Source organism: Aspergillus heteromorphus (assembly GCF_003184545.1).
Source record: "Aspergillus heteromorphus CBS 117.55 chromosome Unknown BO70scaffold_25, whole genome shotgun sequence".
NCBI classification, from domain to species: domain Eukaryota; kingdom Fungi; phylum Ascomycota; class Eurotiomycetes; order Eurotiales; family Aspergillaceae; genus Aspergillus; species Aspergillus heteromorphus.
In genome coordinates this window covers 115909-133485 of record NW_020290430.1, presented here as the reverse complement: position 1 = coordinate 133485, position 17577 = coordinate 115909, and the positions used below count along the sequence as shown (strand labels likewise).

The 17577-nt window shown below is 53.6% G+C and overlaps 7 protein-coding genes across 7 annotated transcripts; 4 read left to right on the top strand and 3 right to left on the bottom strand.

Moving 5' to 3' along the window:
• Positions 1-353: 353 nt before the first annotated feature.
• erg1 (squalene monooxygenase erg1) lies at positions 354-1853 on the top strand (the record flags this gene model as incomplete). The annotated part of the gene is made up of 2 exons (XM_025539575.1): positions 354-1524; positions 1585-1853. 2 exons carry the CDS (start codon positions 354-356, stop codon positions 1851-1853), a joined length of 1440 nt encoding a protein of 479 aa, XP_025396570.1.
• Positions 1854-1971: 118 nt separating this feature from the next.
• Positions 1972-2537, top strand: BO70DRAFT_112830 (uncharacterized protein). The gene has a single exon (XM_025537890.1). The coding sequence runs from the start codon at positions 2090-2092 to the stop codon at positions 2477-2479; it is 390 nt and encodes a 129-aa protein (XP_025396569.1). The 5' UTR covers positions 1972-2089; the 3' UTR covers positions 2480-2537.
• Positions 2538-4406: 1869 nt separating this feature from the next.
• On the bottom strand, positions 4407-7785 carry BO70DRAFT_297392 (PAP/25A associated domain family; the record flags this gene model as incomplete). The annotated part of the gene is made up of 4 exons (XM_025539565.1): positions 4407-6802; positions 6862-7080; positions 7138-7209; positions 7260-7785. 4 exons carry the CDS (start codon positions 7783-7785, stop codon positions 4407-4409), a joined length of 3213 nt encoding a protein of 1070 aa, XP_025396568.1.
• A 3484-nt stretch (positions 7786-11269) lies between these two features.
• BO70DRAFT_398993 (uncharacterized protein) lies at positions 11270-11620 on the bottom strand (the record flags this gene model as incomplete). The annotated part of the gene is made up of 3 exons (XM_025546829.1): positions 11270-11310; positions 11368-11474; positions 11538-11620. 3 exons carry the CDS (start codon positions 11618-11620, stop codon positions 11270-11272), a joined length of 231 nt encoding a protein of 76 aa, XP_025396567.1.
• A 3415-nt stretch (positions 11621-15035) lies between these two features.
• On the top strand, positions 15036-16835 carry BO70DRAFT_413483 (uncharacterized protein; the record flags this gene model as incomplete). The annotated part of the gene is made up of 5 exons (XM_025547326.1): positions 15036-15123; positions 15191-15247; positions 15405-15509; positions 15566-15787; positions 15953-16835. 5 exons carry the CDS (start codon positions 15036-15038, stop codon positions 16735-16737), a joined length of 1257 nt encoding a protein of 418 aa, XP_025396566.1. The 3' UTR covers positions 16738-16835.
• Positions 16836-17182, top strand: BO70DRAFT_112679 (uncharacterized protein). Its single transcript, XM_025537888.1, has one exon. The coding sequence runs from the start codon at positions 16933-16935 to the stop codon at positions 17125-17127; it is 195 nt and encodes a 64-aa protein (XP_025396565.1). The 5' UTR covers positions 16836-16932; the 3' UTR covers positions 17128-17182.
• BO70DRAFT_112680 (uncharacterized protein) lies at positions 17183-17513 on the bottom strand. Its single transcript, XM_025537889.1, has one exon. The coding sequence runs from the start codon at positions 17457-17459 to the stop codon at positions 17238-17240; it is 222 nt and encodes a 73-aa protein (XP_025396564.1). The 5' UTR covers positions 17460-17513; the 3' UTR covers positions 17183-17237.
• Between the last annotated feature and the right edge of the window lie 64 nt (positions 17514-17577).

Here is a 17577-nt window from a genome sequence, read left to right as displayed (position 1 = left end):
GTGTAGGATAGGAGTAATCCTCCGTAGGCGGTCTGGGCCTGGCGGGCATTGGCTAGCGGTGCCTGGGGGTGCCTGGAATCGTACGGTGTCCATCCATCCTTTCACATGTCACGCCACTCTCTCGCTCGCCGCCATACACTTTTTCTCTGCTCCGTCTCCTTCCCTCCCTCACTCCCTCCCCCCTCCCCCCTTTCTACTTACTCGTCCGTCGCAGCTCAACCTTCGACTTCTCCTCTGTCTGCTCGTCAATTCCTCCCCCCCATCCCACTTAGGACAAAATATGCCCTGCGCCTCCCGCCGAATCTGCCTGTCCTGCCGAGTCTGACCTCCTTTCACCCTCTCCCTCCCGCACAATGGCCTCCGCAATCGAGAACGGCCATGCCACCCCCTCCGCCGCCGAAGCGGCCAAACAGCGCAGACAACTCCACCACCACGCTGATGTCGTGATCATCGGCGCGGGCATCCTGGGATGCGCACTTGCAGTGACACTAGGCAAGCAGGGGCGCAGCGTCCTGCTGCTGGAGAACTCCATGAAGGAACCCGACCGCATCGTGGGTGAATTGCTACAACCGGGAGGTGTTCAGGCTCTGGAGAAGCTGGGTCTCGCCGACTGTCTCGAGGACATCGATGCGATCCAGGTTGACGGATACTACGTGTCGTATTTCGGAAAGCCCGTCTCGTTCGCGTACCCCAAGGCCTCCCCCTCGTCGCCTCCCCCGCAAGGCCGCTGCTTCCACCATGGCCGCTTCGTCATGAAGCTGCGTGCGGCCGCGCTGGCCTGTCCCAACGTCACGGTCGTCGAGACCAAGGTTACGGACCTGGTCACCTCCTCGCACACCAAGCAGGTTCTCGGAGTCGAGTGCATGACCAAGGACAAGAAGGACTGCTACTTTGGCCACCAGACGGTTGTGGCCGACGGCTACGCCTCCAAGTTCCGCAAACAATACCACACCAACACCCCCAAGGTCAAGTCCCGGTTCTGGGGCTTGGAATTGATCGATGCCGACATGCCCAAGAAGTACTACGGCCATGTCCTCCTCAGCGACAACTCCCCCATCCTCATCTACCAGATCGGCACCCACGAAACCCGCATCCTTATCGACATCCCCGAGAACCTCCCGTCGGCCTCCGTCAAGAACGGCGGCGTCAAAGGACACCTTCACAATGTCGTCCTACCGTCTCTCCCCGAGTCGATCAAGCCGTCCTTCGCCGCGGCGCTGGAAAAGGGCCAGCTGCGCTCCATGCCCAACTCGTACCTCCCCAGCGCGGCGAACAAGACCGCCGGTCTGATCATCCTCGGTGATGCCCTCAACATGCGGCATCCACTGACTGGCGGCGGCATGACCGTCGCTTTCAACGACGTTGTGGTTCTGCGCGACCTGCTGAGTCCGGAGAAGGTCCCCAGCTTCGCCGACCACGACAAGGTTCTGTCCCAGCTGTCCTCCTTCCACTGGCAACGAAAGAAGGCATCCTCGGTCATCAACATCCTGGCCCAGGCCCTCTACGCTCTGTTTGCTGCCAATGGTTCGTACCCTCCCTCCCCTCCCTTCCCCTTGCATCCCCACCCACTAACCCTCCCAACAGACGAGAACCTCCGTGCCCTCCAACGAGGCTGCTTCCGCTACTTCGAACTCGGAATGACCGCCGGCCCCGTCGGTCTCCTGGGCGGTCTGGTGCAAAAGCCCGCCGTCCTGTTCTGGCACTTCTTCAGCGTCGCTTTCCTCTCCCTGTGGCTCGTCATCGCCAACTCCCCCATCTACAAGCTCCCCGTAGCCCTGTTCCAATGCATCACGGTCTTCTGGACCGCCTGCGTCGTCATCTTCCCCTACATGCTGATAGAAGCCTTCTGCTAATTGGCCCTGGCTCAACCTCACCCCTTCCAAACAAACTGCCACCACCACCACCACCACCCATTCACCCACCTTTTTATTCCCTGTCATGCCATATCATGCCATATTACTCCACCCTGTCATACTCATACTCATACTCATACATCTTAATGGACCCCTCACCCCACCTCCAAGACGGTGGATCATCACTCCATCTATCTATCTATATAACGCGCATGCACGTTCCATAACGGAGAGCCATGACCACCACCACCATCATCACATACATACTTACATGCATACATACATATTACATGTCATATCCATCCACCGCCTTTACCATTACTCATGTACTACCATTCACCCTCCATCGTCATCCTTATTATTACTTTTACTTTATTTTTGCTTTACTTTTTAAACTTCTCGTCAAATACTTCTTTTCTCTTCTTTATCCTAATCCTTTCCTTCTATCCTGTCGGGCTTTTTTATACTTCATACTGTGTAATATTAGATCGCATTCTACTTTATGTCATACTTCTATCTATCTATCTATCTACCTATCTGTAATTTTCTGTCTTATTAGCTTTTTTTGTCTGTATTGTTGTTTGTGGTCTTTTATATTGTATTGTATATTGTATACTTTTTGGTAGGTGGGTAGGTGGGTAGGTAGGTAGGTAGGAATAGGAATTGCATTGCATACATAACATAGTAGCATAGCATAGCATGCATCCATCAATCCATCCATTTGTCCGTCCGTCCGTTCATCCGTCCGTCCAATCTATGGATGTATATATGTATATATGGATGTATGGATGTATGGATGTATGGATGTATGGATGTATGGATGTATGTAAGTGCTTGGTCTAGTAGCTTTGTACCTACGTAGATACTAGAAACTACCTATACAGCCTACTGTCTACAACGTACCATCCACACAACCTACACAACCTACACAACCTACACAACTAGTTCCAGGATACCCTTATTCCATCCAATACACAATATCCAATACACAATATCCAATACACAATATCCAATACACAATATCCAATATCCAATATCCAATATCCAATATCCAATATCCAATATCCAATAGGGAGAAGAAAAAAAACGGAACCACCCCAAAGTCTGTTTTAAATCTTTTTTTCATTGTTATTCTTGTTTCCATAAAGGTCTTCTAGCCTATGTAAATTCCAAAGTCTACATCTCATCTCATCCCATCCCATCCTCACCATAGTCCATCGACCCGCAAATTTCAACCAACCTCAACACCCCAAAACCCACAACCAGCCCCAACCGCAACCCATAACAAGTCGCAACCACAACGCCGACGGACATGATATGATATGTAACAAGGCAATGAACAGATATCTTTCAGAAGAGACACACAGAGACACATACAAAAACAACAAGTACACAAACAAACAAGCATGCATGCATGCATGCGAAGATGAGAAACAACAAAAGATGACATAACCCACTCGCCTGGCACCCTGCTATGATGGTATATTGACAATGATGATGATGATAATAATGATATGATGACGATGACGATGACGATGACGGTGACGGTGACGGTGATCATGCTGTTTTGATATAATCCTCAAAAATGCAGAGTCAGCAAAAACAAAGCAACAAAACGAGGGCCAACCAGGCCGGCCGTCTCCCTCGAACTCGAACTCGAACTCGTCTCCGATATGTATAATAGTAGTAGTGACACATGTCCAGACCATTTCTTTGGCTGACGTCTTCTGATTCGGATGCTTCCGTGGACTTTTTTCATTTGGTCTGTTTTGTTCTCTTTTTGTTCTTCTCATCTGGTCTTTTTTTCTGGGCCGAATGTTCTTCGTGCTTTTGGCCATTTTCCGTGAAGCGCAACTGCATGAAGCAAGGAGTGGATAGCAGGCCCGTATACAACACAAGCGGACACAACCGAGGAAATAAGACTCAACCACAACCCCAATCTTAGAGCCTAACTCCAAAGAACCACAGGAAGGTTTGAAACCACAGCACATCAGGTGAAAACAATATAGGACGGGCACATATGCCATATGCAATTCACGCAAACAACCCGTGATACCCAGCCAGGCCCCCTGGCTTGCCAATTTTCCGTTATTTAACCCTGCAAAACGCCAATATTGAACATGAGAAGAGGGAAAGGAAAAGTGTCATATACTTCCATGAATGTAGCAAAACAAGTGTGACCGAAATCATGTCATCTGCAAAGAGGACGCCGCCTCATTTATACAGTACCGAAGGACGCCCCTTCGGTCCGTCTTTGGTACAACTTCAACTTTCGAGAAGTGAAGTATCATGTTGAATTTTTTTTTTCTTTGGAGCCGGCTGTACAAAGGCCATGCGGGCCGTAGACTTTCCGGTCGGTATAGGTGCTTAACGCAAATCTGACTCGGCCAAAGACGAAGATGGCGCGGAGGAATTCTTTCACTTCGGACAGAGTGATGACACGGCTTGACACAGTCCAACGAGGTGCGAGTCGTAATGAATCCGCCTGCCTTCATAAACAGAACCTAAGCAGGCAATGGAGAATACCTATAAAAACACGTCATGCAACACAAATTAGCCACCCTTTCGGAGTGACTCGTCGGCCGGTAGTGGCTCTGCGCCGCTGTGCAGGCCATATCTGTGCTCTGTTGAATGCTTTGCACTTTTTCTTGGCTTCTTCTTGGTTGTCTGCCAACCGCTGCTGGAATGAGCACTGGCAGAGTCATGCGTCGAGTTCACACCATTGGACTTTCGAGATTGAGGACCAGCGCCGCGTTTCTCGGTATCATGTGCCCCCGATGATTGGTTGTGGCTCTTGGGCTTGCTCTTATGCGTTGTGCCGTTGACTCTATCAGATGGGTCCACGCCGTTAGGTCGTCGTTTCCCGGTGGATGATGGTGGGTGTGGATCGGATGGCGTCAATGGCCCGGTATTCGACGCTCCCTTTTCCATGACGTTCACCTGCCTTGAGCGGGAGCTTTCTTTGTCTGCAGACACATGGTGGGTTTGTGGCGGTCTTGGCTTCTCGAATCCGCTCTTCGACAAAGGTTCCGACGCCTTCTCGGTGTTTGATAGATGAAGGCTCTGGAGGCGACTAGAAAGCAAGCTGTGCTTCCCACCGTTCCCGTTGACAAAGACGTCTGCTGACTTACCCGTGGGATAAGCATCAATACCCTGTCGACCAAAGTAAGGTGTCGGGTCAATCTCAGCAGACCCGTTCTCTTGGTAGTCCTGCGAAAAGGAATCAGAGACACTGGCGGGTGTATCCATGTTCAGGTCATCCGAAGTCGAAGGACAGTGGCTCATGGTGTACGGATCATAACCCTCGGCCGATACCGACAGACGCGGCTCGCTAGGGGTAGGGGGCACGGAGCCGTCGACGATTAACGGACCGCCACGGTCACCAGATGCGGCAGATCGAGAGGCCGTGCGATGCGTATATACCGGTTTTGCTGGCAGGGCCGTGCCATAATCCGAGACCTGACCAGTAGCTTCAGCAGGCGGTACTGTTGACATGTACGGTAGGATGCCGCCGTTCTGCATTGCTAACCCGATCGGGGACGACAGTGAAGACAACAAGGCATTCTGATGATACGTCTGCAGCTGCGGAGACGTCGCAAGATAGTATCCCATATACTCGTTCGTTCGACCTTCATCGAAGTACGTGGAGCGAGACACATTCGGCAGGCTACTCGGCATGAAGGTATTGTCCTCCTCGCTCTGCGTACCGTCAGGCGAAGCCGACGTCCGACGAGCTTTCGACATCGGAGAGCCATCTGTCGGTTGAGAGATGGAGTACAGTGGAGCAAAACTTGGAAGGGAATTTACCGTCCGCGCCGGTTGCGAATGTGCCCGGAGTGACCCGCCCGGAGACCCATTCGCAACGGACGATCGGCGGGGGCTGCGCCTGAAATCCGGCATGGTAGCGGCGGCTGATGGCGACGGCGGATTCGTAGTGCTTCCTTGGGTGCCGGGAGCAGCAACCGAGAGATAAGGGCTGCTGTAGTAAACAGGCTGGCGGAGCGGGGCGCTGAGAGGGGGGTGGTTCACTGTCCCTGACCGAGATCGCGAGTTGTCGTCACCGGATGATTCCTGCTGAGGCATTGGGAATTGGATAAACGGTTGTCGGATGAGGACAGGGGGCGGTCTCCCTGTGAGTAGCGCCTGGTTTTGCAGCTGCGCCCGCAGTCCCTGCTCCTGGGCCTGGAGGTACTGAATCTGCTGGAAGAGATGGTCATGCAATAGGTACTGCGCGTGCTGGGCCTGCAAAGAGATCTCGGAGGGGGTTAGACCGTTGGGCTGTCGGAAGCTGTTCGACTTGTTCGGCGTATTCGATGTCCTGCGGCCATTGTTGTGTCCGCCGCGGCCGAACTGGTTCGAATGCCGCCCACCGCGGCCGCCGCCGCGGCCACCGCGGGATGGCGGCGGCGCTGCACTGATGACGGGTAGCGGCTGGGGAGGCGGCCTCTCCCATGAACGTTCTTCCTCGGCTGGGTACTCGTACTGTTCGCAGCAGTGCTCCAGGTTGCCTTCCGAGACCGCGGAGAATGCCCTGCGCAGCTCCATATGGACCCCTCGAAACGACGTATCATCTGCTGTGTTCCCCAGGTTGCGCATAGTGTTGAATGGCTCTTCTACACAAAGACGGTTGTGTTGCAGGTGCCAGCCTTTAGCCTCCTTTGTCAATAGCTTGCCCTCACGAACAGAAACCACGTGATTTTCGTAGTCGAGTTCATGGCCGTAGTATCGGAAAAACTGGAAAAATAGCTCTCCGAGGCTCTGCTTGTTCTTTTTCCCACACCCGACCAGAGAATCGAGATCATCGTCGAATGAACACACTATCCCATCCGCTGTCAACCTCTTCTTATGTGGGCGGGCCTGGAGACTCGGTAATATCGGCGGGTTCCGGGTTTGCAGGAAGTTGATGATCAAGCAGATCCACGTATAGGAGCTTAACGTGCCTCCACCACCTACATTCGAATTGTCAGTTAAGAGCACATACCCCCCCGAAACCATGTTTGGCACTTACCAGCATCATTCAGTATCCTCCGTTTCGTCCAATGTTTAACTAGCATGGCTAACGGTCGCACGCGTTCGTCCAATTCTACATATGTCCGGACCATCCGCGTATTTTCCAGTGCCATAGTGTTATTGACATTCATGTCGCACGCTAAACACAACTCCGGGTCCCAAATCTTTACAATGGGCACTTTCGCATTCGAGATACAAACGACCCGTTCCATACCATCTATTGCCATGAGCGTCAGCGATTCGTCAAAAAGGCAAAGTCAAAGAGTGCACTTACGCCTCGCCAAAGCCTCCGCTAGCAAACAGACATGTTCCAGCTCCTTATAGGTAGTCGTAATACATATGTCCACTATAATTCATGTCAGATCGCGCATATTCCCCCAGCCAACGGGTACTTACCGTCCGAGTCACTCGAGCAGAGCTTGTTCCCCGATGAACCAAAAACATGAGCCTTGATATTAGACCCCGGCCATTGGTCGTTGAAGAGTTTTTCCAGTTTGCGAACGAGTTGTCGCCGCCGATCGTCACTCTCCGCTGATGGTAGCAGTCGATCATATACCTCCCACATATCCGCACTAAGTCGTTTCTCCTCCTCCGGCTCCAGACGCTCCTTGAGACCCTCCTTCACCTCCGGTAGCAAGTCGGCACCAATGGAGTACGGGATCCGCCTTCGGGCCATGGCCATGGCGGTTTCGTATTTACAGCAGGAGAACTGTCTCCGCTGGGACGGGGGAAGGTGCGTAGACTCGGAGTGGGTGGATCGAGGGGAGGTATTTCCGTGAGGGGGCGAGGGTGATCGGGAGTGGAAGGAGATTTTCCGCGCATGTTGGTACGGCGTCGAGGGCAGGGAATTCGATTGCTGGGAGGTCAATGGCGGGCGATTCGCTGCCTCTGGAGACGTCTCTGTGGAGAGCTTCCACGGCATATTCGAGGCCTTCCGGGACCCTAGCGGTGACTGTTCACCTGGCATTGAAGGGATTTTAGCATTCCCATGAGCGTCTGAGATCATGTAGCGATTCCAACGTTGGTCGACCGAACAACGTTGGCCTCCAAGGAAGTTATAGATGGATGGTCCCGCGGCAATCGAACGCTAGGGTCGAAGTCCGTCTGAAATCCAACCTTGAGGGCGGGAGTCAGTCCGCCACCGGCGAGGGTATTGTCCGACCACGATCGTATGCACGGTGCGTTCCGGGAGGGAGGGGGAACAGCAGCGGCGGGCGAAACGAAAATCCGGGAAGGAGCAACGCAGGGGACTTGATGCAGAATCGGCCGGCGATGGGTCAGCAAAATTGTCTCGGGGCAGGAAAGACCTGGCAGTCGTCCGGAGGGGTGGGGGGGGGGGGAGGGCAGAGGCGCTCTTGACACAAGAGACTACCCGGACAAGCGATGAATGGTGTGTGAAGCAGGTCGGGGAAACAGGAGTGAAGGAAGGGTGCTCTTTCCTCCGCGTGGGAAGTTGGGGGAGGGAAGGGTGCGCTGAGTGGACAGTCCGGCGATCGTCAAACAGATAGCAGTGTTTTAAGGGGAGAGGGCGATAGACTCTAGCCGGGAAGGGCACACTGGAAAAACCACACAGGAAGAGCGGAGAAGCCGTGTCGGGGAATATGAACACCGTCGGGTTTTCTCCATGTACATAAAGGACCAGCCTGAGGGAGGGAAGGAGGAAGGAAGATAGCGCAAGATATATGGGAATTCCAACAGAATGCTGGGAAAGTCAATCAAGCCAGCGGCGCGGAGGGGAGGGAGCCTGGGAGGGGGGGGAGGAATCAATCGAGGCGAGGCGAGGCGATCGCCTTGAGGGTTGTGAGCCTGAGCCAGGGGGCCTTCAATCGCGGTCTCCAACGGCGGTAAGTGCCTTGGCCGGCGCCGCGGGTTATGCTTCCAAGCCCCGAGGGAACTATTCTCGCTCTATGGCAGATAGACCCCCTCCACCAAGGAGTTTGACGGCGCAGTAGCTGACTGACAGGGCGTTGCAACAAAGAAAAAGAAAATCCCCAAGAAAAAGAAAACAAGAAAAAAAAAAAAAAAAACAAAAAACAAAAAACAAAATAGATAATCCCCGTCGCAAGATCTATGTGCAGGAAACCACGGCGCAGGTAGGTGGAGAGGGAAGTTGGGTAAGTAGGAGAGAGGGAGGGGGAGAGAGAGAGAGAGAGGAAGGAAATCACAGAAGGAAAAGAAAAATAAAAGAATGCCGAGAATCAAGCAACCAACACGTTACTCACCTCAGACCAGGTAGTTACTTAGGAGAAGTTCACAATTAAGCCAGTCCCAAATAGATAGATGACAGGTAACCGGGTCAATTTCGTGGTGCTCAGAAGGGGAGATATGCAGTATAGGCAGAGAAAGTAATGTCGGAGCTATTGCTCTGTGCCGGAATAATTGCAGCTGGGGTGGCAGAAGGGGGGGGGGGGGGGGAGAGAAGAGGATCAATAGGGCAAGTGTCATCGACAGCTGCCGCGGCGATGTGCAGTAATTGCACTTTTTCTGATTCTTCGTCGGTTTCTTTGGTTTCTTTATTCCCCATCAGAAACCCACTTCCCATGCCTGAGGCACACCACGCATCCACCGCTGGAGGAGGGAAATAATAATGGGTGGGATTACCTGAGCGATTGTTATTATTAGTAGTGACTCCTGCTAGCAAACTGGGACTCCGCGACAGGCCCTCCGACACAGTATGATCCTGCTCATATCCATCTGAAACGGATGCATATTATTCACGAGACACTCGACCGAGTCCTGGTCTGCGATCACCGCCGCACCTACCGGTTCTCTGGTGCCTGCCTACGGAGCAGCACCCCGTAGGAAGGGAGGTCCAATGGAGTGGATGGAGTGGAGGATGGAAGGATGGAAGGAAGGAATAATTCTTAGCAGTTGACGTGCATTCTCCCGGCCTGCAGCATAATGCACTACAGTAAGTGAGTCCTGCGACTACTATCTAGTACTACTTAGTAGGCAGGTAGTACTTCTTATTCATCCCACTCCCCTCCCCTCCATTCATCCACCCATCCTCCTCCGTCGAGGTAGGACAAAGATTGGGGGGGCTACACCTTCACCTCGATCGCATTGAAGGGTGCAGCGTCCATCTCCCGTTCTTTGTGTTGGACGGGTACCCACGAGTAGATACGAGTAGGCTGGTCGGCCACTCGACGCCTCTGAGTCGCCAACAGCCCCCCGTTCGACGCCGCCGCCGTTGCTCCTGCCACTAAGAAACCGGGATGCCTTTCATTGTTCGTCCCCCTTTTTCTGCCCCGCGTTTCCCGTGCTCCTTGTCCGGGAGGGTTTCGACTGTCTATCTAGTCTGGTCATAGTGTCTCGGCCCTTGGTCAATGGTCCGGCCATAAGCTGCTGCATCCCTTCCTCATTCCCTCCTGCTAGATAGGCAGTGGCACTGGCTCTGGGCACGTGTGACCGACCCGACCCCCCCCCCCCCCCCCAAGTCGTTGCTCAATCAAATTCAGGCCCTGCTCTGGCCCACTTCCAGACAATACCGGAAACCCTCTTCTTCACAAACGGCCGCTGGTCCTACCATCGTCCTGAATCCGGAATCCCGGATGGTGTCGCATCCCCAAATCATGGTCTGGGGAGGCGATCATACCGGGAGGTGTTTGAGACTCCTACCTCCCTCCTCCCTTTTCACTTCACCCCAGAATAGTATACGGACTCGGACTCGGTCTCTCCGCCCAGAACCACTAGTCATGAGGAAGCCAGTCTTCCATGACTAAGGAGCCATGTGTCCCACTCCGGAAGTGCCGTTGGTCTTCGGCCCCAGTAAGTAGATACTTGTGATGTGCCGGGAGCAACTAGGGCGTTTATACGCCGCGCTCCGTATCCAACCGATCAACCATCGCTATACAGCGAAATCTTGCATCCTCACCACCCCGAAACAGCTCAAAATCTGACCCAACTACTTGGCAACTCCCCCCCCCCTCCCCATCTCCAAATTCCAGGAGATCCCCGATCCCTCTGCGCTACCGCTCCTAGACCTGTTCTAGAAGATGGGCGCTGGGCCTGAACGTCAAAGAACCATGGCCCACCCCGTAGGGCCATATTTTGTTTCAGGTGACAAAAACTGCATGCGGGTATTGAGATAGTGAAGACAGAAACAATGGAGGGGGCCAATAAGCCGCCGGCCGAGTTAAAGTCTGGCACATCCAAAGAATCGCTGCGCCGACCCCTTGACGCTTTGTTCCAGCCGGCGAATGAGATCTATCTGATCCAGTGAGTGCCTGGGGGAGGAGGCTATCGACAAACCTGCGCGATTAAACATTGCTCTGGAGTTGCATCTAAGTATACCAGGATTGGGTGTTCAGACAAGAACCCCAGAGTGGCGGAGCGCTTCGTCGACTCAGGTGCGAGTTAGGCCGTCGGGGTCCAACTTGGGCTGGCATGCAAGCAAGCCAACACAATCAGCCACAGAGGTCATCTTTCTGCAGAAGCGCGGCGGCAGCTGAGCGAGATGTAGTATGTACAGAGAATGTAACCGTGTATGTATGCCGCCTTGCACTAGTCCTGCAGCCGAGGAACTTCGTCCATCCGAGCCATTTGATATTCCAGATGCCATCCCACAAACAGGGACCTTGAAGCCAGAAGACACCGCCGCCGCCGTACGTCCTTATGGAGTAGGTTGGGTGACCCTCCGCTCCAGTTCATCGCCACTTGGAGACCACCACTTACCTGCCATTGATATTCAAGCCCTCATACATGGTTGACATGCTGATCCAAGCCACTGACAGTACGATGACGATGGGAGAAGCCATCTTGTGATTTGAGTGCGCCCCCAAGAGTGCAGGGAGGGGGGGCCCGAGTGTCATCATCCATGTTGAACTGGCCATGCCCCACCACCAAGTGTCTTGCGCCTGGCGGGACGGAGTATTTCTCCAATGTGTATTACTTAGACGCTGGTCAGGTCAATTGTGATAGCTAGCTACCTAGCTATCTGCAGTACATTACTCCATGGAGGGATGTACTATGTACATATGTGTACATAAGACCGAATGGGAGGGAAGGGGTCACGGAACGGGACGATCAAAAGGACCATAAGGACAAAGCCAACAATCAGGTGGTGTGGACGGTCTAGAAGGACATGCTACGCTGATTGAGATGACGATTGCAAGCCATGGAACGGCCGCCGTAACAAACAAACAGAATGGCGATAAATAATCACGATGCTAATTACCGTAGTGGCATTCCAAGACAGCTGCTTGTTGGCTCTGGGATTGATGGAAGGTGTGAGATGTGACCCGCAAGGAGAAGCCGACCACCGCACGCACTAGCCCGCCTCGGATGGGTTTAGCAGCATACCTCAGTGCTAATTTAATCCCCCCACGAGGGGGCCCGGCGATGCTTTTTTAACATGGTTCTGTCCGATTTCCGCTTGGTTCGATGGTTTCATTACTTATATTATCTGGTACTATCTATCTATCTATATCTACCGTCGTTATCAGTGGGAAAGCCAGCAACCATGATCATGATCGGTAGATAGTAAGGTAGGCCCTGCCCTGATCATAATTACCTTACCCCCGTATCATTCCCACCACCCCGATCTGAGTCGGTACCCGTACCATACCGGTATCGGTTCCATTCCAATAGTGGTACGATACACATGCTTCCTTCCTGGTCGGAGAGTCCAGAAAAAAAAAAGGGGAGTGAAGTTTATTATATGGTCTGTCACAGCGTCCCAGGTCTAGTTACAGTGCCTGGTCGAGATCAACATGTTGAGGCGAACCGGATGGTGCTACACCTGCGCGCATCGGGGACGGGCAATTCCCCTTCAGGAGTGACGGCCGGTGAGTGCAGAGTCTGAGAGTCTGAGAGTCTGAGAGACCTGATCATGGATGTCTTCAATTCAAACTTGTCCCGGACTCCAGCAGGGAGGAGAGGAGGAGGGTGGGACAGCTCTGCAAAAAAAGGTTGACGGGCCGACGCTAACAGAGGCATAGGATTACAAAGTTGATGCCCAGTGCTCCAATTTCCGGCTACCGGCTACGGCATTGGTAGCAGACGACTTGGAGGGGATAGCCATGGAAAACGCCATGGTGCATCTGACCATTGAGGATCACGCTGATGGTCCAGTACGTACGGAGTACTTACTTTACATCTCTCCGTTCGGAGGATGCTGGATAGGTGGTGGTGGTCAGCGGTAAGTTGATTTGGGATCAGATGTAGCCTCGGAACAGGACTCCGTTGTAGTGTTGTGATCATCGTCTCCCTCCGATCTTGATTGCTTCGTAGGTACGGAGTGCCTACGTATACTGTCTGTCTATCTACTACAGAGGATGAGGGATGATAGTCGTCAGCATGGTCTATCTACTCCGTGCTCCGATCCAAGTAATAGCATCCAAGCCCATCCATCCGACATGGGGGTGGTAGGTCGGTATCAGGACGGTCCTGACAGAACGTGGACTGCGTATGATACTCAGCGTACACCGGCAATACGGGTGGGCCCCCCTAACATTATCAGCGTCCGGGTAGGAACCTGTCAATGGAAGAAACAATCAATCCTATTCGAGATGGTCGAGGCATGTTCGAGTTTAAAGAAGAGCAATGACCGTGAACCCTCCTTGTCATTTTGAATTAAGCCCTATGACAATGCACACGACCCCCCCCCTTTTTTTTTCTTCCTTAGCGTTAAACGGCATGACAGACAAGAATAATAATAGAGTTGGGGGATTGAGACATTGTATGGAAAGGGTAAGTAAGAAAGGAAAAAAAAAAAAAAAAAAACCCCTCGGACCGGGAGGAACCTAGCGATTCAACAACCCGAATCTCCATCGCCAACCAGAACAACGCATGAGTATCCATCCGATGCCCACCCGGTCTAATTTTTCCCTTCTTTCCTTGGATGGAAATGGGGACTGGAGGGTTGTGTTGTGGATAGAACCTGTGAAAAAGGTGTGTGCGTGCTCTCCTGGGAGTGTTGTTCTGTGTCTTCACGCTGGTGGTTCAGGTTGTCTGGGACTCGACCTGCCCTGAATCGGAGGAATTATTGTCGACTGGGCTGGGAGGAGTCTCCAGTCTCCAGTCTCCAGGCTGACGGCGGTCCCGAAGCCTGCAGTTGATTAGTTGGTTGGTTAGTAACTGAGTAGTTAGTCAGGCCGTGGATTAGTGGTGAGTTGAGATAATAAATATTATTTTCATTATTATTCGTATTAGTGCTGGCCCGGCGGCCTCTCTGCCTCTCTCAGTCTCTGCCTTCTTATCCCCGGTCAAAAAAAAATCATAATCCACGCTTCCTCTCGCTTCCCTTCGCTGGCCCCCCTCTCCCACTCCCTCCCCTCTCTCTCCCCCCCCTCCCCCGGTCCTCCTCAATCTCCCTCGACGTCGCACCTCTGCTACCCGACCTCCTCGCCCGTTGCTCTTCTTCCCTTCCCTTCCCTTCCCTCCCTCTCCTCCTCCTCCCTCCTCTTCCCTGTCTTATTTCCCGCACCACCACCACCACCCTCCACCCCCCCCCCCCCACGCCTCCCTCCGGCACCCTTTTTATTCCCTCACGCCAGACTCTTCCGTCTGCCGTGCCTCAAGGGTGAGAAGTTGTTTGCTCAGTCCTCGTTCTGCCTCGTTCACTCGTGGTAGAGCTGTCCGGATTTCCTTTTGGGAGGGCTCTCGTTTGCTTAGGTAGGCTGATCTTCCCCATCCCCGAGGCATTCGTTGTTTTTCTTGTCCGCCCTCCACCACACACCACCACCACCACCACTACCACATCAACCCACCCCAAACACGCAAACACCCACCGCATCAATCAACTCGACGATACCATCGGTTTACGGTTACTCGATTCATGTCGATGTGTCGGATCAATGATTCCGCCGGATCCGCACCCCATTGCCGCGACGTGAGGAGGCCGAAAGGGAAAGGAGACCGAAAAAAAAAAGTTTGATACCTAAAAGAGTCAATTCGGGGAATCTAATAATAATTCCGATCGATGTCATCGCTGGCCGCCATCCGCCTGCATCTCCCTCCCGTGCGCTGACTCGGACACCTGGCCCGTTTATTTTCGGCCTCCACGTCGCTCCATCCGCCTTTTCCATTCTGTCAATGCCTCTTTGCTTTTGTTTCGGTCGAGAACGTGTGCTTATCCGTCACCTCCCAACAGGCCTCTCCTGATCGCTCCCGTACGGATCCAGCGTCCTTCCGAACCGTCCGTCCGCTCGTCCGTTGATTTTCGTCGTCAATATGGCATACTACGAGCCTCAGGGTTGGCAGGCGCCGTCCACCACGCGCCAGGCGTCTTGGGAACAACCGGTTCCCCCGTCGCGGTCAGGTATGGGATACTGTCCAATTGATATGCACTCCGGGGGTCTAGGTTGGCTGACTGGGGGGGTTTATAGGCTCCAGTTCCGTTTCCCAGCGTGAAGATGTGCCGGCCTTTTCCTCTCAGTTTGATGGTACGCCTGTTTTCCTCACCACCCCGTCCTTCCATCGGTTCGATCAGATTCCAGCGTGTGGGAATATACTAGTAGCTGGGTATTGCTAGCCCAGCTGGGATCTGTTGCTTGGCTGTGCAGCGAAATGGAGAGTTGATTGGGTGCTAACCGCGAACAGAGGTTGACCGTGCCATTGACAACCTTGTCAAGAGTGGGAAGCTGTGGGCCGCGCCACGGAGGGACTCCATGCCCATGATGATGGGCCGTCCCTACCCCGACTACGGTATGACACCGCATCTCAGCCGGTTGACGGCGACGAATTCTAAACCCTCGTGGCAGATCCCCGCGTGTCCGGCTCGATGTCCCAGCGTCACCACTCGATCAGCGAGTTCGATTCCCGGATGCACCCCCCGACCCCCAATGCGCCAGGCTTCTACGCCTCGCAGCGGTTCCAGGGTCGCCCCAATGAAGTAGAGCAGATGATGCAAGCGAAGCGTCGGATGGCAGCACAGCGTGAGAGGGAGCTCCGCAACTATCATCAGGAGCAACAGTACAACCGAAGTACGTGGTAGCATTTGTCTTTGGAGCCTTTCTGCACTTGCTTCTTTCTTTCTTCCCCAATATTCCCCATACATCTTTTGCCCACATGTATTCGTCGGCTTGTATATTACATTGGGACGTGATCCATCTCTGAACATGGTTTTAATTCTCTTCTTCTTCTCAAAGGCCTGCTTGCCGAAATGTCTGGAAACAAGTCCGATCGCTCGATCAGCCCGGCCGCCATGAGCGAGGAAAGCCGCCGCGACCTGCTCGCCCGCCAGCATAGGGCTTTGTACGGCAACGACAGTCCCGCGTTCTTCCCGCCCGCCGGTCTCACCGACGACGGCACGCGCTCCGAAAGCCAGGCCGGTGGCACGCCGACCTCCGCGAGCGGCGTTCGTGGGCCCTCTCCTCGCAGTGTTGACCCGTTCGGTCTGGCGCAGACCCCCGTCCAGGGTGCCACCGACGCCGTCGCCCAGGCGGCGGCCGGCGCAGCCTCGCTGCAGTCGCCGTCTCGCGCCAACAGCGCCTCCTCGCCCAACTCCGCCATCAACCCGGTCTTCGGCAAATATGACGGGACGGACCAGCCCGTGACCTCGACCTCGTCCCCCGGCGCGGACTCACCCTCCTCGCGACAGGCTCCGGCCAAGTCCATGGCTGGCCCAATCGGCTCCGTCCTGCCCATCGGGACCCGTCCCGTTCCGCAGGCGGGTGCCGGCCAGGCGTCCAACCCGGCCCTGAGCATGCGCTCCACGACCCCCCTGCCGTCTCCCCTGGGATTCGGTTTCACTCCGGGTGAGACCACCGGTGTCGAGCGTGCGGGTTCCGTGTCCAACCCTCCCACCTCGGCGGCGGCGGCTGCTGCCGCGGTCAAGGAGGCCTCTGGCGGCGTTGGCCTTGGCTGGGGCAACAGCAGCGGCGTGTGGGGATCGAAGAACGGACTCGGCGTGCAGGCGTCGGTCTGGGGCTGAATGACAGGCGGCGCTCATTGACTATTACAAAACATTCGTTCGACAGGTGTTCGCTTTACCGTGGCGTTCTGAGAGAGGGTTTCATTTTCTGAATCTACTGGGAAAAGAGCATGGTACATATTAGGAAGAGGTGGTGCAAGAATACGTCTTTTTTTTGTCTAGCGCGCCGTCACATGTGGACAGTTAATTTGGTACATGGTTGGTTTACTGACTAGGGGACTTTGGTTGGCCTGTTGGTTCTGGAGTCGGTATTCCCCTTTTGTGTGCTTGCATTCATCCTTCTTGGACACTGGCTCGTGGTTGTTTTTTGTGTTTGTTTCTTTCTTTTCCTCGGTTTGGTGCTGCATCTGTTTTTGTCCCTTTCTTTCTTTCTTTTCATTTTTCACCTGACACGACCGTCCACGGCCCGCCGGGTTGGGGGGATTGTATTTACTTTGGGAGAGTGTATGTCTCGGGGTCTTGTTTTCCCGCTCATCTAGGGGGGTTCCGGTGTTAATCTGTCATCGTTCGGGTCTGGATGTGATTTGGCCAAGCATGCGAATTTCGAGTTCACAGCAATGGGGTTTTTTTGGAGGGGTACGAAAAGGATCTGTTTTGTTTTGTTTTCTTTTTGTCTTGTTTCTGGAGGCATGGATGGGGACATCGGCAAAAAGAACATCGGGGAGCAGGCAAACATAAAAAGAGTTATCGGAGTCTGATCTGCTGAAGTTCTGGCTTGTCATGTTATTTACTAGGTTCTGGTCATACTATTTATTCTTCTTGGTCATCATCTTCTCCGTTTGATCAATTTTCTCCATTTGATAACCGTACCCACCCACCATGACAACATCTATCAACATA

Excerpts from the sequence above, each read along its gene's own strand:
- BO70DRAFT_112679 (XM_025537888.1), top strand. The coding sequence starts at position 16,933 with ATGGTTGGTTTACTGACTAGGGGACTTTGGTTGGCCTGTTGGTTCTGG.
- BO70DRAFT_112680 (XM_025537889.1), bottom strand. The coding sequence starts at position 17,459 with ATGACAAGCCAGAACTTCAGCAGATCAGACTCCGATAACTCTTTTTAT.
- BO70DRAFT_112830 (XM_025537890.1), top strand. The coding sequence starts at position 2,090 with ATGACCACCACCACCATCATCACATACATACTTACATGCATACATACA.